This window comes from Notamacropus eugenii, chromosome 3 (assembly GCF_028372415.1).
Source record: "Notamacropus eugenii isolate mMacEug1 chromosome 3, mMacEug1.pri_v2, whole genome shotgun sequence".
Classification (NCBI taxonomy): Eukaryota; Metazoa; Chordata; class Mammalia; order Diprotodontia; family Macropodidae; genus Notamacropus; species Notamacropus eugenii.
In genome coordinates this window covers 308,940,736-308,963,414 of record NC_092874.1, presented here as the reverse complement: position 1 = coordinate 308,963,414, position 22,679 = coordinate 308,940,736, and the positions used below count along the sequence as shown (strand labels likewise).

The following is a 22,679-nucleotide window of genomic DNA, read 5'->3' as shown; positions in this document are numbered from 1 at the left end:
TGAAGAGGAGAGTGGTGGGAGGCTGTAGGCCCTCGATGCCCAGCCTAGCAGACCAGGGTGTATTGTCTGAGGTGGCCTGAGTGGCTTTAGAGGATGGTACTGTCATCTGGCTTGTGCCTGAGGAGCTGGTTTGGCATTGGCCAAACATGGGTGATGGTAGCTTCTGGCCTGATCTCCCCAGTCCTTCTCCAGTCAAGCTCCATCATCTGCTTCAGTGGCAGGTTGCTCTTCCTAAAGCAAAGGTCAGAAAACTAGGCACCCAACTCCAGTGGCTCCCTATTGCCTTTAGGCTGACATTTAGATCTTCAGTTTGGCATTCAAAGCCCTTCCTGGATCCTTCCACCTTCCTCTTGGTCTGGTGACACTGACCTCTGGATGTCCCCTGGACGAGCCCTGCCATCTCCCACCTCTGGCCATATTCTCTGGCTTGCCATGCCTGGAATGTGGTCCTTCCTCATCTCTATAGGTGACCCCTCCTTCCCTCCCCTTCCCTCCCCTCCCCTCCCTTCCTCTCTCCTTCCCTCCTTTCCCCTTCCCTCCCCTTTCCTGTCCCCTGTCCTGTCCTGTCCTGGCCTCTCCCAAAACTTTAAACCTACTGTACTCTGAAGCTGAGATGCCAATGGGCCCCTGCCTAAGGGCTCCTCTTGATCCTCCTGGCGTTAGAGTGATTATCAACAGTTAACTGTTGCTGTTTCCCTCCCAGCCTGATTGATGTATTTCTTTTTCTTGACTTCATTAAAGGGGCCATGCCCTGGCTACTTCTTAAACAGGTCTATTCAGTGAATGGGCCTGCCTCACCCTAAGTGAGTCCTTGCAAAGACTTTGGCCTAAATAGCTCAAGGTTTCCCAGTGCATCCTGTGTCATCTCCAATCATCCTGATGAATATCTGGTCACTGGATTCAAATGGCTCTGGAGAAGAAGTGAGGCTGGTGACCTGCACAGCCCTCCCTGCCTCAAAACAGTCCAGTGCAAGTCATGTCATCATTTCCCTGATGTCATGGTCTTCTTTAGCAACGAAGGATGAACACAAGGTGACCCAGGTCCTGCCCCCCAACCTTGACTCTTCTCCTTCTCTGGTGATCCCATCAGCCCCCAGAGCTTCATTGGTCATTTTGAGCCCCATGGTTCCCCCATCTCTAGCATGCTGTAGTCTGTGCTGAGCTACGGTCCCAGCTGATGTCTCCCAACAGGGCTCATTCTGCCCTTCCCACCCCCATCTCTCCAGGATGTCACTGTTAGCCCTCTCTTCTGGACCTTCACTTGTCTTCATGGACTCCCTAAACCAGTCACACTGGCCCCTGACACCCCATCTCCTGCTCAGCTTCCTTTGGCCTCCGTCCCCCTCACTTCTGCCTCATTTCCCTGGCTTCCTTTGTGACTCAACTCATGTCCCACCTGCAGGAAGTGCCTTCTTCCAGCCATTATGTCCAGTTTCTCCCGCCTGTGTTTAGTTTGTATGTAGTTGTTTGCACGGGGCAGGGGCTGGCCTTATTAACCCAGTGCCTGGCACATAGTAGGTGTTTCATAAATGCTAGTTGCCTCTTTGTCCTTAGTGACTGTCCAGTCCAGACTAATGGAATCCTCAGTATAAAGTAGTGGCATATAGTGCATATGTGTGTGTGTGTGTGTCTAGATTATAGACTTGCAAAGTGCATTGCATATATTATCTCATCTTCACAACAGCCCTGGGAGGTATGTACTGTTATTACCCCCATTTTACAGATGAGGAAGCCACGTCTCAGAGACTTGAAGCGACTTGCTCAGGGTCACATAGTTAGTGTTGGAGGTGGGATTTGACTCCAGACCCGGGACTGCTTCGCCAGCATCCTGGTGAAGGGAAACAATTCATGTTTCTAAAGGGAGGGAGCTTTTCTGATTCTAGACTTTGCAGCTTCCACCCCTTGGTCATTCCTGGATCTGCCCCTTTGGTAAAGGATAGCTTTGGAGAGTGATCACATATTGTTCTGGCCTTGGGAGTGTGAAGGCAGTGTCTGGAGGGGTCGAGTCCTGGGAGAACTGGGTCATTGCTAGCCAGAAGACAAGAAAGCTTGAGTCAGCATGAGGATCCTGGTGAGCATGGGAGCCTGGGATTGGTGAGGAAACCTTGGTTGGGGGAGCCCTTGTTCAGGGGCATCCCCCAGCACTGAGTGGTGGGGATCATCCTCTCCTCACCCTCTCCCTTGCAGCACCTCTGGTAATGAAAGCCAAGCGCCTGTCGTCTAGCCAAACTAGCCTTCTTGTTCCTGCTATACATCCTCATTCTCTCTACCTTTGAATAGCTGCCTGCCATGCCTTGCTTACTAAAATGGCCTTTGAAGCTCCCCCCAAATGCCTCAGAGCTCTTTGTGGGTCCTTGAGCTGCTGGTCCTCTGCCCAGACAGACCTCACATTTGCTTTACATTTGCTGATTTTCTGTGTTGTTGTGCAATTGAACATCATGTTCTCAACAATGACTGTGTGCCAAGCACTGTGCTGGGCTTACATAGAAAAAGTCAAAGCAGGCCCCCCACCCTGCCCCCACCCTCACAGAGCTTCGATTTGAATGGGGAGGCAAGGTGTCAATGCCTGGCTAGATCAGAGTTAGATTCAGGGGGGATGGAACCTAATCTGAGGAAGGAAAGTAGGTTGTGAGCTCAATCAGAAAGGAAGCCAGGGAAGTGAGGCAGAAGTGAGGGGAGTGGAGGCCAAAAGAAGCTGGGCAGGAGATGGCATGTCAGGAACTGATGAGATCACCAAGGGAGATGGTGGAGGGAGAAGAGCCCGGGGCAGAGGTGGGGCATCTGTGGTTAGGGGAGCAGGGCCTGGATAAAGACCAAGCAGAGGAGATGGAGATGGAAGGGGAAGGGTTAGACAGAGAGGAGGAAGGAGCTGGAGGAGAAGGGTGATCCCCAGGGTCAGGTGCTACAGAGAAGTCCAGAAGGGGATTGAGAAAGGCCACTGGACAGTGGTTTCAGTAGAAGGATGAGCCTGGACTGAGAGATGGGGAAGTGGAGGTCCTGACTCTAAGCAGATTTCTCCGAGGAGTTGAATTAGATGGGAGGAGAGATGTGGAGTCTGGGAGATAATGGGTGAAATGGGAAAGGTGGAGGAGGCGGGGAAGTGTCTGTCAACAGCAGGGAAGGAGGCAGCACACAGAGTTTGAGGAGACAGTGAAGCGGGGAGGGAGGGGAGTAGTAGTTTGCTGGAGATGTGTGGTGGGGTGAGGATCGAGAGAATACCTCGAGGGCTTTGCCTTGGCTAGGAGAAGCACTGTGAGGCAGGTATGAAAGAGGCAGATGCCCTAGTGAAGAGGAGGCCAGGCCCTCTGCCAGAAGATGTGGGGGGGACCCGGGGAGAGTGGGATCCTGACAGGTTTTTGGGTCCCTTTGGGCCAGTGCTTAGTTATTTTGGATGAAGATCTGGGATCTGATAGTGGTGATAAGGGAAGGGCTTTTGTGTTGGTATCCTCAGTACCATGGACAGAGTGCCCTTTCCCCTCCCTCCCTTCACAAAGGCTGGTTAGTTACAGTAAATGTGATGATCTCTCAGGCCTCTCCCTGCCCCTCACAGTCCACATTGAGTTGTGCTTACCTGGGCCGTTACAGAGTGATAACTCTCTTTTACCCAGGAACCCTGAGGGTCTTCCCTTCCCAGTTTGATTTTTTGGTTACTTGGCTATACCTTGAATAACTACTTCAAGAGGCCTATTAGTTGAATTAGGTGTATCTCACTCAAAGTGAGACTCTGATAAGACCTTAGCCTAAAATGTCCAGGGTCTCCCATTGCATCCTGGGCAATCTCTAGTCACCCCAATGAATACTGGGCCACTGGCCTCAGATGGCTCTGGAGAAGAAAGTGAGGCTGGTGACCTTGCACAGCCCTCCCTTCCTCAAATCAAAATCAACTGCAAGTCACCATCTTAATGTCAGGGTCCTCTTTGAGAACAAAGGGCAAACACAACCTCAGATCAGTTACTGGGCAATTTTGTCCTCACCACGATGTTCAGGGTTTTGCACACAGCTGGCGTTTAATTCACGTTGAATTTGACTGAGGTTGTGGGGCCAGGGCTGGCCCGTCTGTGCCGGTGCCCAAGTGACTTGAGGGTTGTTTCCCATTTCCAAGAATGAGATCTTTGATCCCAGGCTTCCTTCACTAGCCAGTCAGGCTGCTTCTCTGTGTATGCCAACGTCCAAAGGGGAGGACATTTGGTCTTCTTTACTTCTTGGCATCTGTCTCCAGGCCTCTACTGCCCCAAGGGCCAACTTTGACCTTTGGCTTTGCTTTTTCATCCCTTCTCTTTGAATGCATTTCATGGCTGTTGGGGATTTCCAGAGAAATTCTGCTCCAAAACCTGAAGATCACAAAAGTTCACAGGTTATCAGCTTCCTTGGGCCCAGCAGGGGCAAGTTCAATTCCTGTAAAGACCAGTTAGCATAGCCATGGACCCTGCCCCATTCACTGAGTTCATCCTACATTTATGAAGCCACCATGTGACAGTCAGACACTGTGCTGGGCACTGGGGATTGACACTCTCAAAACAAAACCTTCCTTGCCCTGATGAGTGGGGGAGGGAGCATGGAGTTATGTCTAAAGGCTGCAGAACCAGCCTCTGGGGCATCCCAGATAACCCTGACCAGCTCCATTGGACCCCTGTATTCTCTGCCTCTCCTAGAGGGCAAAGGCCTGGTTTGTTCATTTATATCAGGAGGTCAGTCTAGACTCAGTTTGGAAGGCATGGAGTCAGAGCCAGAAGGGTTTTTAGAAACCCTTTAGGCCCTTCTCTCTCCTGGTGGCTGAGATTGCCTGAGTTCAAGGCAGGCCTGGGACCTCCAAGGCTCTGCTCTTTCTGCTATTCCAAAGGGCCTCCCATTTGTGAGTTTGCACTTGGAATTTTAGTTGGCAGCCCAGTTCTCCTACTCCAGACCATCTCTCATTCACCTCATGTCTCATGTCACTCCCTGCTCTATGACCTCCAGTGGTTCCCTCAGGATCAAACAGGGAGGCCTGTTTGCAGTTCTTTGTAACTGGGCCCCTTCCTGCCCTTTCAGTCTTCTTATTTGATTGTCCATCTACCCTATGTTATCTACCCTCTCTCTCCATTAGACTGGGACCTCCTTTGTTTTTTGCCTTTCTCTGTATCTCCAGGGCTTAGCCTGTCCATAGTAACTCCAGGAATCATCTGACCTAAGCCTCTCTTCCCAAGGAGTGTCCTAGTAAGTGCCTGGTCCATGTTATTTCACTGAAGGAGCTGAGGCCTAGACAGATGAGGTCATCTGGGATGCTTGGGAGAGCTGGAACTTGAACCCAGGTCCTTTGATTGCAGACCTACCTCCTTTCCTTTGACACCATGTTCATTGTTCCATCCACTAGTCCCCTTGCTGGGGATGCTGTGGCTCACTTGCTGCTGCTTGCATCTGCTTCCGAGTGCTTTGTGGGATCTAGTTTAGAGTGGGGTGATTGATATTCAGCTGCCTTCTATCTCCCTTCTAACCAGACAGAGCAAAGAAGAGCACCCTGCTGTTGCAGTTCTGGCTCTGAACCCATTTAGGTCAGATGGAGTTTCATTGCTACCTTCTGGACAAGCTGCTGACCCTTAAGCAAATCCTTGCCTGGGAGGCAGATAGCCAGGTGCCCGTGACACCTTTGGCCTCAGAGGCAGGGAAGGTGGGGAAAGGAGGTGGCCCAGGAATGGGGATGGTTTTCCCCATGTTCCTTCAGACCAGTTTTGTTTTTGTTTTCGAAACAATATTAGTCCTATTGACTGAGGGCAAGTTGACTCAGCCTGTTTGTTCTTGGGAAAGTATCTTGTCAAGGCTTTGCCTGATCTGGTAGGAGATGAGGTCCCTTCAAACTCCTGAATTCTCCTGAGTTTCTTTGTTAGTCTGGTAGCTACTCTAGTCAGTCAGTCACCAACCATTTCGGAGCAATTACAGTGTCTGTCCTACAAAGAAAGAGAAGTCTCTGCCCTTGAGGAATTTCATTTCTAATGAGGAGGAAACATGTCACTAAGCAGGTATAACTGTGACCTCTGCAGATGCAGTCACTGGGAGAGAGAGGGATGGTTGGGGTGAGGGGCCAAGAGACTCCAGGTATGGGGATCTGCCAGTGTGAAGGCAAAGGTGGGGAGGTGGGGAGGTGGGAAGGTGCTCAAAGGTGGCATCAGTCTAAGATAAGCTTGTGAAGGGTCCATTTGAGGAGAGCTCCTTGCCATTTCATGATAGTCTTCAGAACCACTCCCCCTCCTGCCCCCAGGCAGATAGACAAGGTCAGACTTGCTAGACCAGCAGAGGTCTGGATAGGGCAGGAGGGAATCGTCCCCTTTAAATTGTTGAGTTCCTCCAGGCTTTAGAACAGAATTCTGCACACAGTAGGCACACACATACTTGAATGAAGGCACAAGCCACCATTGCAGACTCTGGGCCCTCCTCATTCTTTTCTTTTGTGTTTGAGTGGGGAGGGATGATGCATCTTTGGCCTTGAACTGCTGTTCAGCTTGGTTCCCACTTAACGTGAGCTTTTAAGAGCTGAGGTGGTGCACAAGTCGCTGCTAATTGAGGATCCGGGGCATTTTTCTTGTTTAAGTGTTGTCAGAGTTTCATTGAAGGCTTTAATGCCTCTATAAAATTTTTTTTCAATGGCAGACCTTGTTTTTGTTTTATTTTTTAGGAGTGAATCTCTGCCTTCTGTTAATTTCCTGGCCTAAAGCCAGTCATTGGAGGTGGCAGAGCAATTTATGGATCGACTAAACAGCCTGTTGGAGAGCTTTCTGACTTTAGACAGAAAAGGGGGAGCAGTGGGAGCTGAAGAATGCTGAAGAGGGAGTTAGCTTAAGAAAGATGAGAGATATTGGAAGTTACCATATGTATTCTCTTGAAAATGATTTAGAATTTGCAAGACTGCAGTGCCATTTCATTTGCATAGCTAATCATTTCTCTGTTTTGTAATGTTCAGAAATGGAGGAAAGTGGGGAAAGTTGCCTCTTGGTTCCTGCAGGTTTGGGTCACAGGGAATTGTTCCAGCACCTGGATGTTGCATGTAGTTCTGGCTGCCATTTTACAGGGGCCATGTTGACCAAGAGGAGCGGGCCCAGAGAGGAATGAGCAAGAAAGAAGGGTACAGGGACTGGAAGGCTGTCTCAGGAGGTACATTGGAGGAAATGCAGTTGGTCAGTCAGCCTGGAGAAGTCCAGACAGTGGTCCTCTGATGTCCGTGATGGAGAGGCGAAGCTAACCTTGTGCTGCTCAGCCCCTAGGGCAGCAGGAGGAGACCTGCAGGGAGTTACTGGGAGAGAGCTTCCTTGAAGCTGAGCAGGCAGGTAGGGGGCTGCCCCAAGAGTTGCTGAGCTCCTGGAGCCTGCAGGGCTTTGAATTCTTCTGGGGCCATTGGAGAGGGGCCCCACTACCATGTCTTCACTCCCTTCTCAAGTGAAGATCCGGCACCAGACTCCTTCCTGTTGAAGAAGAGCCAGCACCTCTTGGTGGTTTCCAAATTTGAGTACATGGCCCTGGCACAAGGAAGTTGTTGAAATACAACTTTCAGTTCAGCCAGAAAAGTAAAAGCATAGAGGCAGAACCCTCAAGGGGTTGATTGTCTTTGCAGAAAAAAAAAGCCAATGTAGAATTCAAGATTGATAATGAACAAAGGTCAGGTTATCACTTGGATGGGCCTGAGTTCCAGTCCCAGTTCCCCTGTTCAATACCTGTGTGACCTCCCATTGAGAGAAAGGGCAATCTCTCAGGCAGTTCCACAGCCCACTGACAATAAGTGTGAGGTTTACCATGGTTTATTTTCCACTTCTTCTTGCATCTGTGGGGTAGATCTGATTGCTAAATTCTGGGCTGAGAGAAGCTGTGGAATTGATTACCGTCAGAAAAATGCGTTTTCTTACAGTTTCTCTGAAACCCTTTACAGTTAATTTCCTTAGAAAACATATCTCCCCAGAATGTAGTTTATAAATCTTTGGAACTTGTTGACTCTGTGAGAGAATTAGCCTAATGGCAGATAGAGTTCATCTTCAGTGTCTGTTGCAAACCAGTGTTGAACTCAAAGTGTACCAGGGGTACTCCAGTGCAGAGAAGAGAGGTTGATGACTCTAACCGATGCTGACTCTGATCTGCCTGGCTGGCTCATCTGTTTGAAATACGGGAAAACATTTAATTTTAAATGTGGTAATAGAATTTTTTATTTATTTTACGCTCCCCAGCAAATTGCTGCTGTCCTCACTTCTGTGTTCATGCTTACGTTTCCCCCACCCCCAGCCTTCACCATTGTCACCCTCATGTCAAAGACACTTTTTCTGGATGCTTTGCTTTGAGGTCTGCAGTGGTGATGTGGCTTTCTGTAGGTGTCATGTTGGAGGTTGAGGAATAAAGTTCATTCCCAGTATACAGATCACACCCAGGCTGAGGAATGGTGGCTCCAGTGACTTTTATGTTGCCCACTCCCACGGCTCTTCCCCACCTCCCCCTTTTTTATCATTTTCTTGGACCTCTGTGTAGCTTCCAGCACACGTTCCTGTGTCTTCTTTCTTGGAATGGTCCCCTTCTGCTTCCTGTTTGAGGGGCTGATGTGGGGTTCCTCTTCTCCCTACTGTTCTCTTGGCTCTGACCATGATCCAGGCCTTAGTTCTTGGTCTTCTGCTCTTGGCTTCATCTGACAGAGCCACGGGTTACTTCTGCGCCCATGCTCCTGTGTTTGTAGACTCGGGCCTGCCTTCCTCCTCACACCCTGGCTTTGTATCTTGAGCTGTCTGCTGGCTGCTTTCACTAGTCTTTGTTCTTTCATTCTGCAAATGTATATTGAGAGCCAGGGGTGTGATGGTGTGCAAAGACACAGGTAAAGCCATACCTGCCCTCAGGGGGCTCCTGTTCTCTTGGGCAGTTTGGAACAACATGTGCCCAGAGAAGTAAATCAAACACGATATCCCACGCACATATAAGGAGACTGCTTGAAGTATCTAGGCTGGAAGTGATGAGGGCCTTAACTGGGGTGGGGGTGGGCATAGGCATGGGCATGAGCAGAAGATACTTTGTAGAGGGTGAGGGAGAGAGAGGCATTGAGGATGATGGCAACTTGGTAACTAGAAGGTGCTGGAAACAAAGGAATTCGCCACAGGGAATGGTTAGGGGAGGGGAGAAAGATGACTGGGCATTTTGTACCACTTGGGTTTGAGATGACTCCGGGTGGCAGTTGGAGATATCCAGTACTGAGTTGGTGAGAGAGTGATAGGACTCAGGAAAGAGAGACTGATGGATGCATAGATTTTGGAGTTGTCTGCACAGTGCCACGAGCTTATAAAAAGGCAGAGGGAAAGGGAAGAGAAAGAGAAAGGAAGAGGACAGAGGGGAAGGGTTGGACAGGTCTTGCCAGCAGACTGAGTACTATATATGGGAGAGAAACCCAGGCAAGTGAGAGTGACTGACCAGCTGCGGAGAAGTCATGTGGGGTCAGGAATGAGCAAAGCCCGCTGACCTTGACAACTCAGAATTTGATAATCCTGCTTCTTGGCAAAGAGGTGGTGGACTGTTGGTGCAGAGTGGGACATGTCTTTTCCAACACCACCAGTGTGTTGGCTGGTTTTACTTGTCTGTGCTTATTTATTATGAGTTGGGGTTCTGTTGGGGGGGATGTTCAGTCAATGTTCTTTTTTATTATTATGAGTTTAAGGAACATGAACAGACATGAACATTTCCATATAGCAAAAACAAAAAGTCAGGTTCCTATTGGGGACTTTGGCCGTACCTCCAAGGCGCCTTGGTTTTTGTCAGTAGTCTCGTGTAAGCTGGAGGCTGCTGAGCTGCCCTTTGGGCTGACCTTCCTCCTGCTCTCATCTTCATGCTTTTCATGTGGTTTGTGCATGGTGGTCTCTCTTGTCTTATTTTTGGCATCACAGTCACTGCTTCCATCATCCCACTCCCCTTGCCCAGAGAGAAGTACAGTCGCACAAGGTAAATCCCCACAATGGCTCCACCAGGCAGTGTAGATCTCACTGCCCCTTGGGCTGCAGGGGGGAAGAGTCATTGGGTGCTGACTGCTGACCTTAGGTTGCAAATGAGCATCAGTAACGCAACTAACTATGTTTTTCAGGATTGGCAGCCTTGGGGAAACCAGTTCTAGTCAAGGGATGGAGTGAGAAGCCAGATTGTACAGACTGAGAAGTGAGCAGGTGTAAACACAGGAGCAGTGCAGTGTAGACAGCTTTTTCTAGGAGTTTGTGAAAGAAACTAGAGATCCAGGGCGGAAGCAAGATCAAGGGAAAGTTGTTTTGTTTGTTTGTTTTTTTTTTAGTAGATGGGTTGGGCAATCTGGGCAAGTTTGTAAGTAGCAGAGAAAATGCCAGTGGATAAGGAAAGGAGTGACAGTGGAAGGGGCAGACTCCTTGAGAAGATGGGAAAGGCTGGGATAGAGGGCCCAGGCACAGAGAGGGGATTGCCTCTTCCTGAGACCCAAGATGGTGGGCGAAGTTGAGGTGACTTGAAGTGTGGAGTGGGAGAGAGGGGGGACCTTGTGACAAAGAACCTCAGTTTTTCAGGGTGTATTTGGTGAAATTCTCAACTGTGGAGGGGATGCTTTAGGGAGGAAAGAAGTTGGGAATGATCCCCGGGAAGACATTGGACAGTCAGGGAGGAGTAAAAGCACTGGCATAGTATAGTACAAAATATATACAAGAGCAAGCAAGGCTGGGTGACTGCTTGTCAGGGATCCCACGATCATGGACCTTAGAGGTCATTACTTCCAGTTCTAGTACAGATGAAGAAACTGAGGCTGAGATAGGTTAAGTATCGCAGAGGAGATTTGTGTTCAGGTCTGGCCTGGCCTCCGTGGCCTGTGAGGGCCTGTCCAGTTCTGCAATTCTGAGGAATGAGGTCCACGTTTAGCCATTCACTAGAGGAAATGTGCTTTGGGCCCAAGTGTTCTCCACCCATCCTCTGGGCTCCATCTTAGATGCCTGGGCTTCTGGCATTGTGTGTATCCATTGTGAGCTGTGGACCCAACAGTCTTGATGCTCTTGATTCCTAGTGATTTTGTAGTCGTTGTACAGACAGAGGGTCTCAGTCCTCTCCTCTTGTACTTCCTCATTCATCCCTTTCCCCTTTTTTTGCCCAGTCGTCTTGTAGCCATGCTTGGCTAGTGATGGAGGTTTTCCTAGGTCCTGTGTAGCAGTGAATGTTGTTTGTTCTTCATTTAATAGGTAGGACAAATAATTAAGTCAGACAGAGTTTAATTTCTTTTTCTTTTTCTTTTTCAAATAGTATCCAGCATGTATATGGAGCCCAGCATCCTCCTTTTGACCCATTAGTACATGGCACGTAAGTTAAATGGCACCTCTGAATTGCTTGTTCTTGAGTATTTGTTTGGAGAGAGCGATGGGGCCATGCTGGCCTGCTTGGTACGCTTTGGCAAAGGCCAGGTGGGAGCAGCCTGCATGTGATGGCATCTTTCTACTACTCCACCCCTAGAGTGAGCCCCAGGGATGAGTTTAGGGAAGGTGGGGAGAGGGCATGAGGCCATCTCCCGTGTGAAAGGGCCTGGAGATGTGAGGAGCAGAGGGTGGAGTATGGCCCTTTAGTCCCCAGCGCCTTGAATCACAGTCGACTTCAGCTAGTGGCACGGTAGGGCCTGTTACCCTCCTTATTGTGGTTTCTTTCCTTTTGCTGTGTCCCTGTATGATCACACCTCCCTTGGAAATCTGGAAGACAGGAGATAGAAGTAGATGAAAGCAAGGTCTAACCCTATTCTAAACTTGCTCCATGGTAAGGGACCAGCCCTGTAGGCAGCCAGGCTGGAGAAGGGCTCCTGTGCCCATTCCTCACTAAAGCTGTGAGTCTATGAGTTCAGGAACTCAGGCACAGTGGGATCCCATGGCAGGGCATTCCCCTCTCCTTGTTAGCTTGGCCAAAGGCCAGACTGGGAGAATGGGGTGGAAGATATTTGGGGATCATTGGTGCATTGAGTTGACTGTCCCTGGGTACCTGTAGAGACCTCCTCAGGGCTTGCTCAGTGGCTCTTCCCCAGATTTACTTTCTTCCTTCCTCAGGACTAAGTCACTTGTACATCCAGGGAAGATGTTTGTTCCCTATTATTCCTGTGTTGCGATAGACTGAGGTCTGAAAACAGGTGTGTGTGTGTGTGTGTGTGTGTGTGTGTGTGTGTGTGTGTGTGTGTGTGTGTCTCTGAGTGTGTGTATGTGTATGAGTCTCTGAGTGTGTGTGTGTGTGTGAGTGTGCATGTGTATATGTGTGTATGGATGTGTGTGTTTGTATATGGGTGTGTGTGTGTGTCTTTGTGTGAGTATGTCTCTGTGTATGTGTGTGTGAATGTGTGTTTGTATATGGGGGTGTGTGTGTCTGTGTATGGGTGTATATCTCTGTGTTTGTGTATGTTAATGTGTGTGTGCATGTGTGTGTGATGTGTATGTTTGTATATGGGGGTGTGCATGCGTGCATGTGCATGCGTGCATGTGTGTGTGTGTGCGCGCGCGTGTGTGTGTGTGTGTGTGTGTGTGTTTCTGCCTCCTGGCTGCTGTGCTCCATTCTCTCTCTTTGGGTGTGCCTCCTGGGGAACTTTGAGGAGTAAAAACCTTCAGTTTTGTTTGCAGGTTGATTAAGACAGTCCCCAAGACACCAACTACCCCAGTGAAACCCAAGAAAGTCAGCACTTTCCAGGAATTTGAGAGCAATACAAGTGATGCCTGGGATGTAGGGGAGGATGATGATGAGCTCCTGGCCATGGCGGCTGAGAGCTTGAACACTGAGGTAGTCATGGAGACGGCAAACCGGGTCATCCAGAACCACAGCCGGCGCCAAGAGCGGCACCGGGTGCCCGAGGAACGCATCTGCGGGGACAGTGAGCGGCCCGAGCGTTTCTCTGACCTGCCCTCAGTGATGGGCAGTGACAGCCGGCTGGTGAAATCTGTCAGTGAGAGTCACACATCCCATTCTGCAGGTAACAGGGTGGGCGGCTTCCTTCCTGCTCAGGAATGCCCTGGGTTGCTTGGTGGGGCAGCGGGGTAGAGATGGGCCTTGGGTCCTCTTCTCTGGGCCCCTGTCGGGGCTTTCTCTTTGGTTCTCCCTTCTTGGGCAGCTCAGTGGGGACAGTAAGGAGGGAACCACAGCATCCTTCCCTTTTCCATCTTCCCTTCTTCCATCTTCCTTCCCCCCATGCTTAGTTTCCTTTATGTCTCCTCTCTTCTCTTCTCTCTCCCCCTCCATCCTCCCATCCCCTTGTCTCTCCCTCCATTCTGTCTTTTCTTTCTTCCCTCTTTTTTCTTTTCTTTATAAGGACCAGAAGTCTGTGTTGAGGAGGTTCCATTGTCAGTGACGGTGACAGCGGAGGGTTCCAGCGGGGCAGCTGCTTCCACTGGCTGTATCCACATGGGGAGAGATCAGCCCTCTGAGTCCAGAGGGGCATGTTCCCCATGGAGCTGGAAGCAAGCTTCTCTCTGTCCTGCAGTTCCCCAGGCTCTGCTGGAACCTTCCCTCACCACCTCCCCAGGCAGCCTTTTGGGCTGACCAAAGTCCTTGTTAGGGTTTCCTGGCCTCCAGCTGAAATCCATGACCTGCCCTCATGGCCCCTGGTTCAGCCCACTGGGGCCAGGGAGGGCAAGGCTGTCCTCTTGGCCCTCTGGTGCCACTGCTCCCTGGCTTCTTGACAAAGGTCGTGTCTGACTGTCCCTCCCAGAGTCCAAGAACTGTGGCCATTTTTGTCTGTCCCACCCATCTCTCCCCTAATCACCCTAATTAGGGCTTCATCAGTCCTAAGAGATGTCATGTGTGAAGAGATCAGATGGTGCCTGAGTCCTCTCAGGCTGCAGGCATGGGTGCTGTCCATGCTGCCAGGGGCTGATGAAGGGAGGGAGGGAAGCAGGGAGGCAGTCAGGGGCCTGCATTCCCCTCTTGACTCTGTTGTTGTCTGATAGTGCCTGCTGCTTTTGGGACAGCCTCAGCCTTTCCTTTCCTTCTCGTTCTCTGTCCAGAAGCAAGAAGAGTCTCTCCTTTTTCTGGAGTCTCTTCCTCCTCTAGCCATGGGGTGCCCAGGTACCCCAGAGACTGGCATGGACCTGGCATATAGAATTGATTGGCCTAGGGAACTTTCTCTGCAGCTCCTCATTGTCTTAGAGAGTGGGAGGTTCAGAGGCTCACCCAGGCTCAGCCAGCACACATAGTGCTTAATAGGTACTTGTTTGAGATTGGTGACTTGAAGATAACTGTTTTGACAGGTGGGGCAGCCTGAGTCTCAGAGAGGGGGAGGAGTCTTCCTCATGGTCACTTGTAGGGCTCCAAACCTGTCTCCTGACCTCCCTCCCCAAGGGCCATGGTTTTCAGCATATCCCCTGCCTTCCTTTTCTTGGCCTCATCCTTGTTTCAACCTTTGTTCTGTATGGCACCTGGCCTCAAGGTAGTGAATGCTCAGCCACTCCCAGTGGGTGTGAGCAGGACAGAGGCTGGTAGGAAGCCCCAGGATTGAAGGAGGAGGAGGGGACAAGACTGTATCTGCCTTTGGGGTTGTTACTGTCTCCTTGTGGGGTCATGCTGGGAGGTACATCCTGTACTGAATCTCTACACTTGAGGTGGCCTTTGCTCCTCCAGTGTGGCATGGCAGGGTCTTTAAGTATTGGAGTTCCTGGAAGGTGAGGCAGATCAGACTTTTTCTAGTGCTTTTGGTGCTGCTCAGTTCTTGAAGTGTGTGCCCTGTGTGGCCCTGTATAAGTATTATTTTTCTCACAGAAGGGATGTACTGGCCCTTCTCCCAGGCAGTGTAGCTGAGGAGGAAACCCATGTGGGTGGAGCTGGGCTGTGCCTAGGAGGCCTGGGGCTTGGGGCCTATGGTCTGTGTGAAGTCAGCCATAGTGTCCAGGAGGTTTGACTTGCAGGTGTTGAGAGGCCTGTGGGTCTGGCCTTCCAGCATGGACAGGCAACATTTGAGTGCTTGAAGAAACATGTCACCAGTGTTCCTAACCTCCATTGTGACCTTAAAGGTCCTGCTGTCAGAGCCTATTGTCTTGCTATCGCAGACAGTGTCTGTGGCTACCCTGCCAGCCCCAGAGCCCTTGCATGGGCACAATGGGAGTCTGTGAACGGGATTGGCATTTTGGTAGCTTGGCTTGGGAGTCTCCTTTATTTTGTCCTGCAGAAAGCAAAGCATGGAAACCAAGTAAAAACAGTGGCCCTGGGGAAGAAGCTGCCTGATGAGGAGGGGATAACCACATGGGTGTGGCTCAAGGGGAGGCCAGCAGGCAACCAGTCGTGCCCGCAGGTCAGAGGCCTGTTGGGAGGAATCTGTTTCCATGACAACTACAACATTTGCTTGGCTCTTGCTGAGTGCCAAGCTCAGTACTAAGAGGAACAGGGAGACCCAGAATTTACATCAGGCATGTCCTAGTCCTGACTGACGGAGCTCCCAGCTGCTGTCTTTCACCTCCCATCTCCACTTCCATTCTTTCTTTGGCAATGAGAAATGCCCTCTTTTCACATGAGATGAGAGTGAAGGAAGTGGTGGTGGCCAAAGATGCCGAGTAATAGAAGAGGAAGAAGGGAGAAGGGAGAGCTCACAGTGAACAGCCTTCCTTTGTTCTGTAAAAGGGTGAATTGCTAAGACAGATGGGGCATGCCGACCCCTGTCTGGCAGCAACAAGGGCCCGGTGGACCCAATCAGCACAGCAGCCAATGAACAAACACCTATTAAGCACTGACTGACTATGGGCCAGAGATATTGAGACCCCAGTGAGCCAGTCCCTGCCCTCAAGGAACAACAGGGAGATGACATGAATCTCTGGCTGCAGCCTCCTCCTTCACTCTTTTCTCATGTTGCCAAGGCAGACCTATGGAGGTGGGAACCCATTCCATTCCTTTTCTAGCTGATTACCTCCTCTCTTATAGCTACTCTTAATTTTCAATCTCTTCCTACCCACTGGCTCCTCTGTTGGCCAGAAACATGCCCATCTCTCCCCCATCCTTCTTTGACCTTTCTATCCCTGCTTGTTCTTCCACCCTTTGGGGCTAACGTCCCTGAGAAGGCCCTTTCCAGTGGATGCCTCCATTTCTCTCTTCTCACACCGCTTGCAGCCTGGCTTCTGACCTTCTGATTCCACCGAAACTGCTGTCTCCAAAGTTACTAGTGGTTGCCCATTCCAATGACCCATCTCCACTTCCATTCTTTCCTTGGCATCAGCCCCAAGGCAGCACCGTGAGCTAAAGCAGGATGGAGGGGATAGAGATTGTGAACCCTTTTCTTTGGACTCTCCTGGACTCTCCCCTCTGGTAAGGAAACAAGCCTGCCTGGGGAGTAGGGATAGGATGTGAGGAAGGTGCATAAGGGGGCACAGTCTGCCCAGGGGTGAAAGCCTAGGCTTTATGTCGTTGGGATTGTTCAGTCCATAGTTTGAATCAAGTGAGTTCAGTGTATGGAAATGAGCAGCCACTAAGAGTGACTTTAATTCCTGATTGACTGGGTGCTGTCAGAAACATGTGAGTGTTAGTGCGCTCATCAGATCCTGGTGTTTTCCTCATCACTTGTCTGGAGTTCATCTTTTCACTGGAAACTTAATTTTTGTCTTAAGAAAATGAGGTGAAATGAAGTGAGATGGTTTTAGACTGAATTTGCTGGACTTTTTTAGGTGGGCAGTATAGTATAGTAGAAAGAAGGTGAGATTGGGATCAGGAAGGACCTGGGTTCAAGTTCTAACTCTCACTTTGTAAACCTGAAATAAGTATAGGAGTATGAGCTTGGGAAGCATCCTCCCAGCTTCCCAAAAGCAGCTTGTTCTGAGGTGACCTAGTAGCATGGGAACGGCATGGGATTGTGACAGAACGCAGAAGTTCAGGGCTGGCAGAGTGATCTCAGGCAGCTCCTGTCCTTGATCAGCATGCCAGCTTCCTATGAGGCTAATGGATCCAAGGACTTGATCCCTTTCTGATCTGATGTTCTCTGATTTTGCTGCCCTTTGTAGGAATGTGATTGTGGTGGTGGTGATGGTGGTGGTGACTGGTGATGGCGATGGTGTTTGTCAGTGTGACCAGAGGGATGATAACAGGACCACAAACCTCTTTGCTGCCCTTTTCCTGTTGTCTTGCATGCTTGTAGGGTAAAAGATCTAGAAAGATAGCCTGGTATTGTAGAATCTTGGGACCTGGGTTCTAGGCCCAAGTGGGGCAAATCACTCAAATGCTCTGGCTTTTCTCCTGCTTTCACCTGCTGAACATGCCGACATCTGTATGTTTCCAACATGGGGAACATTTAGACATTTCCTGCCTCCCTCATAGTATTGCTTTAAGATTTAAAGGAGATGACTTTCCCCATTAGCCTGCTGTGGGGGATTGAGGAATAGAGCTTTTGGGTATGTTTCCTGTCTCTAACAGGACACCTTTGTCCTCTATGAATCTCAGTAATCGCTGCTTCTCCCTGGGCCATACTTTCCTCTGTAAAATGAGGAGACTGGACTAGCAGGCCTCCTGGGTGTCCCTTGCAGCTCTAGATTGAACACCTTTGGCATGATAAGCAGTATTCACACACAAGGTATGGTTCTGAAACTGAAGCTCAGTTTCCTTAGTCACTTTTTGTCCTCTACCCTCTGAATAGTCTACTCAGTATGCCTGAGCTCCCTTCTTTTCCACAGTTTATCAGCTTATGGTAGTTGGATCTGTGATAGTTAGGAAATGTTTGAGTGGGAAGGGGCTGTACAGGTTACCTTGTGTGCTCTTCTGCCCAGGCTGTGAATGTCCTCCGAAAAGTACTGAGAAGTCGCCATACAACTTTTGCTCAGACACCCCCGAGGGGGAGCCTTATGTTGCCAGGAGCTACATTGTTTGATATCTAGAATTATTAGGAAATCATTTCTTATAATGGGGGGAAATCTACCTCTCTGACCATCACATTCATTGCTCCTGTTAAGTGGACCAAACCAGCCTCTAACTTGTAGATGACCAGAGCCAAACAGAGCAGGCTAGAGGCAGGAGAGTCAGGAATTAAACAAGTTTAATTCTAAAGTGAGGGAAGCAAATGAGATTAAACACATGTTCTGGGCCCCTGCCCCTAGTGGGGGGACCCAAGGCATGGTACTTATACCGATGGTTGTGCAGAGAGCTGTAGCTGTGACAGCAACAGTGAGACCAGTTTGATTCATAGCTGGGCTTCATGACCAGAACATGGGTGCTTGTCCGAGCTTGTCTGGTACTGATCAAAACAATATGATAATTATGGGATTTTGCCAGAGCTTGAGATCATCCAGAGGGTGAGCCCAAAAGATTGTTGTTATGCCGAACTCTGGGCCTTCGCTCTGGAAAGCAGGGCATCTCTTAATGGTACCTTGAGACTCCGCTTTCTCTCCTCTGGAACTCCTCTATCTTGTGCTTAGTGGTCTCCACCTCTCTGTGCACAGATGGTCATCATGGGCTCTCCAGCCCTGTCTTCTTCTCTGTAGACTTGTCATCCACAGTGCCTTCAACTGTATGTGACATGACATTAGGTCCTCCTTCCTTTCCTCAGGATAGGTTTTTGTTGCTGCCCCCAACAAGAGAACACAGTGCTCCAGCTATGCATTACCAGGGCAATGTATTGTGGGACTCATTTGCTAATGCTGCCTGTGACTGTTAGCTTCCTGGGCAGCCACACTGACCTTTCAACCTTTATTCTATGACAGGCCTTCAGTCTTTTTCACACGGACTGCTTCCTTCTTTCCCTTTTTGTAGGTTCCTTTCTCTTTTGTGCCTTCATACACAATTTCTCATTTATCCCTATTAAATGTCATTGCCTCAGCTGCGAGCATAGGAAGGGGCCATAGAGACAACACTTTGGCAGCCTGATGGACCCCTTCCCAGAATCGAGTTTTTAAATGATTGAAGAAAATGCTAAATTTCAGTTAGAAGTTAGTGAAAATAAAGCTGTTATTTTTTTCAATCATTCATGTTCACCAAGCTTCTGAAATTTGTCCATGGACCCCAGGTTAACAACCTTTGATTTCAGCCAGCTGTCCCATTTTAGAGACACGAAGTTAAATGCCATAGTCAGGGGTACAATAGCAGTAACGGGCCTGGGACTTTGCCTCCGATCCCCTGACTCCGGTGCCAGTGGAAATGTCTGGCCATGGCTTTAGTCTTTGCACTCTTGTAAAACCCATCTACGGACATAGTCCTGACTGAGGATGTTGGGGGAGCATGCCACCTTCGCCTTTCTTAAACTCGGTCCTGAAAACGGTGTGCCCTGTGACTGAGGCACACTCTCCTCATGCCCTGGCTGCCCTTATAGTGTGACGGCTCCATTCCAAAATGCTCTGTTTATCTCATGCTTTTCTAGGTACCTCTTTATTTTACAGCTCTGCTCCCCATAGCCCAAGGAGAGGGGCTTCTCTTTGGTGGGGCGCCTCTCAAAATACTTTCTCTTTCCTCTTCAGAAATGCAGAATTGGACAGAATCTGTAAATGGGAGAGGACTCATGTCACAGGGTGGGGATGGGGGTGGTTGGTGAGTTTGCCGAGCTGGCGGCAGGTAGGAACAGGACAACTAGAGACACCAGCTCTGCTAATTGGCCTTTTATTATTTCCCTCTTGCAGAAATCCTCAGCGACACCACCCCTCTGCAGCGCTCCCAGTCTCTCCCTTACGCCTCCATGGCCCCTTTAGGCTGTGGCTCGGAGGATAAGAATGCTCTTGGCCCACCAGCATTGACAGAGAGGGAGGTCTATCGGCTAGAGAAATTCAGGCAGCTTCTCGCAGGTCCCAACACAGATCTTGGTAAGTTCTCATCTCCTGTGGAGCTTCCTGTGGGGATCTGGCAGGAGGCATGGGAATCTTCCTTGTCTCAGGGGTCTTCATGTCTGGAGTATAAAGAAGCCCCTGCAGTGTTGAATGAAGCTTTGGCTGCTCAGTGCAGCCTAGACTGAGCTCTCATGTGGAGCTCCCAGGTCTCTATTATTGAACTTCGAGCAGGTCCATGGACATAATAGAGCTTAATGGCATAGGCTGGCCTCTACTGCCTCAGACAGTTTGTGTATTTTGTGAGGAGGCCAGTGCTTGAATATGAAATTGTGTCTATATTCAGCTTCTTTTTCCGCAATTTTTCTCTCTGGAAATGGTCTTCACCCCTCTTTTTCGCTCCCACACCTCTCCAACCTTTTTTAATCTAAGTGATTTCAGACCCTAGTAGGCCAGCATTTCTGGGTTGTATTATATTTTATTATATTATATATATTTATGTTATTATGTTATTATATTACATTATATTTCAAATTCTCATGTGATTGGTTATGTGATTTTGGACATTCCTCCTTTATAGCATTTAGATTTTGTGAGTGAATCTAGGAATTTACTCATTAAACAACCCTGAAAAATGCTTGTTCTGAGTGCAGTGGTGGTGGTGGGAATGGAAGGATGAGTAACACATAGCCACTGCCCTCTAGGAGCACCATAAAAGGGAGGAGATCCTCTTGAAGTGAAGGTATCAAAGGCCACTGTTTGGAGCAGGTGATATAGGTTGAGAGGAGGGACAGGGAAGGTAATTTCAAGCTCTGACCAACTGAATGTTGATTGATTGGCTCCAGCCATGTAGCTTGATCCAGTGTCTACCTACAGTGCTTGGCTTGGAGTTCCCTCCCTAATATGCCATGGGACCCTGGGCACATTACTGTCCCCCATGGGCCTTAGAATTTATCAGCCAGTTGTGGTCTTGGCCATGGTGCAGGGGCTTCCTCCCTTGGAGCTCCCCAAGCTGAAGAAATACCTGATCCTTCACTTGAGACTGCCTTGTGATCCAGTCCTAGGCTGGAGGAAGGGTCCTGCTACTGTTTCTCTTTGGGTTTAGTGTCCTTAGTGGAACTGGAGGCCTTTTGAGCTCTTTGCTGGAGTCTGTGTCAGTGAGTGGGGCTTTTCTAGGAGCCTTCATGCTGCTGGGTTATTCAGGAGCCTCTTGGGGATGCTTTGTTTTGTAATCTCATTATTAGAAGATCTGAGTTTGAGACTTTTTCTTGGTGCTTCTTGGTAGTGTTAGAAGTGAGCCCATTTAACAAGCCCCCAACGGTGAGAAACGTGCTCACCTTAAATAAAGAACAATACCTATTGTGAATTCAGGAAAGCCTTTATTAATCTTTATGAACATTCCCCCTGAATGGACGGGTAGCCTCCCCAGTAAGGTTACAGAAAGACTACAATATGTGCAGGAAGATGGGGCTTCTTATACTGTTTTCTGAACTTTGGATCTCCCGAGATACCATCCCCTGGCCATGTGACTCCATGTTCTCCTCTCTGATAGGCCCTTCCTCACACAGCTCCTTGGGCCTGTGTATTAGTTTCTGACCTCTAACCTGTCCGTGCTAGGTCACAACCCTTATCATCTAGGAATGTGGACAACAGAACTTTCTTACTTCCCACAAAATCCCCCCTCTTTTTCTTTGTTAAAATTTCTGTTTCCACACCTAAATCCAATCAATAAATACCTCCTTACATTCTTTCCCCTATGAAGTCTTCCATTCTTCTGTCCCCCTTTGTATGAATATGAGAAGGGAGCAAAGTTGACTGATGCATTGACAGATTTCAAGGGGGCAGTCCCCTTGTTATAAGTACAGATACAGAGATTCAAAATACAAAGGTAGACCAATGAATTATCCATTCAGAGGTTCCATTTCATATAGCAGTCTGGGGAAGAACATCATCTGATGCAGTTTTCTGGCCTGGATGCTTGTTCAAGTCATCTTCAGCACAGCATCTCAACATCTTTTTCCCTTTATCTTCTTGTAGAAATCCAGATGTCCACTCTCCTACAAAACTGACTTTAATACCATTTTAGATTATCATTTGTAAGCTTTATACACTTATCACTCTTACAAAATCAAAATTGGAACTTTGGCCAGTTGTCATATTTAAGAAATTCATGTTAGAACTCACTTTTTACATTTTATATTAGTTCACTATTATTTCTCCCATCAGGAAGATGAGATTTCACTATGGAATTAAAAACAGTCTCCAGCACTTACATAAATACAATAAATAATCATTTTTAACACGGTACCTATCACGTCATAAAACATTTCCAACTTCTGGTCATGTGATGCTTCTTTTAAAGCATTTACAATGTAGATCACAAACCATTTTTCTTTTAACATTAACCAACTGAGACAAAATAATAACTATGTATGCTAACCTCATAGTCTTCCATCTAACGGTTTCCATGCTATTACTAAGAATTAAAGGGCCCTAACTTATTGTTGGTCAAAAATCCTAAACCTAATAGCTTAATTTTAGACTTAACCCTACCAGATTTAACCAGCTTAAACAGATTTAATAGATCTGGTATTATGCTTAAAAAACTTTTGATTATAGGAAATTGCCACGAAGGGTAGGGACATTGCAGGGAAACATTTCCCTAACCTCATGTCAGTTCCAGGCAGGAGTAGATTGTCAACTGGCATTCAACCAGGCTTAAAGTCTGCCAGGTGTCAGTGGGGAAACTTAGTCAGGAGAATCCTACCTCAGCCTAGGCTGAACAGTCGCTCTCCCAACCTTCCCATGATCTCACCTTTTTGTAGTTCATACCAGCATCTCACAGGCTTGTTGACATCATGGATCAGTGGCTCAGACCGTCCCTCTTGCTATCTACACCTGGAGTTAGAAGAACAGTCATTGGCTTACATGCCTTTCTGTACTTTTTAAAGTTCCTGATTAAGTAACAATCATAAAATGAAATTTACCATTAAAACCCTAAGTTATTGCTCT

General features: G+C 48.7%; 1 protein-coding gene across 11 annotated transcripts in view; it reads left to right on the top strand.

The window, feature by feature from the left end:
* The window catches only part of TBC1D22A (TBC1 domain family member 22A), a 298,036-nt gene that overhangs the window by 2,165 nt on the left and 273,192 nt on the right, over positions 1-22,679 (top strand). For 10 of the 11 annotated variants that reach the window (XM_072596560.1, XM_072596561.1, XM_072596555.1 and 7 more), the window contains exons 2-4: positions 11,233-11,289; positions 12,579-12,925; positions 19,527-19,706. In XM_072596560.1, the coding sequence (XP_072452661.1) occupies positions 11,233-11,289; positions 12,579-12,925; positions 19,527-19,706 (584 nt within the window). The remainder of the gene's footprint in view (positions 1-11,232; positions 11,290-12,578; positions 12,926-19,526; positions 19,707-22,679) is intronic. The other variant, XM_072596564.1, reaches the window with a different exon arrangement.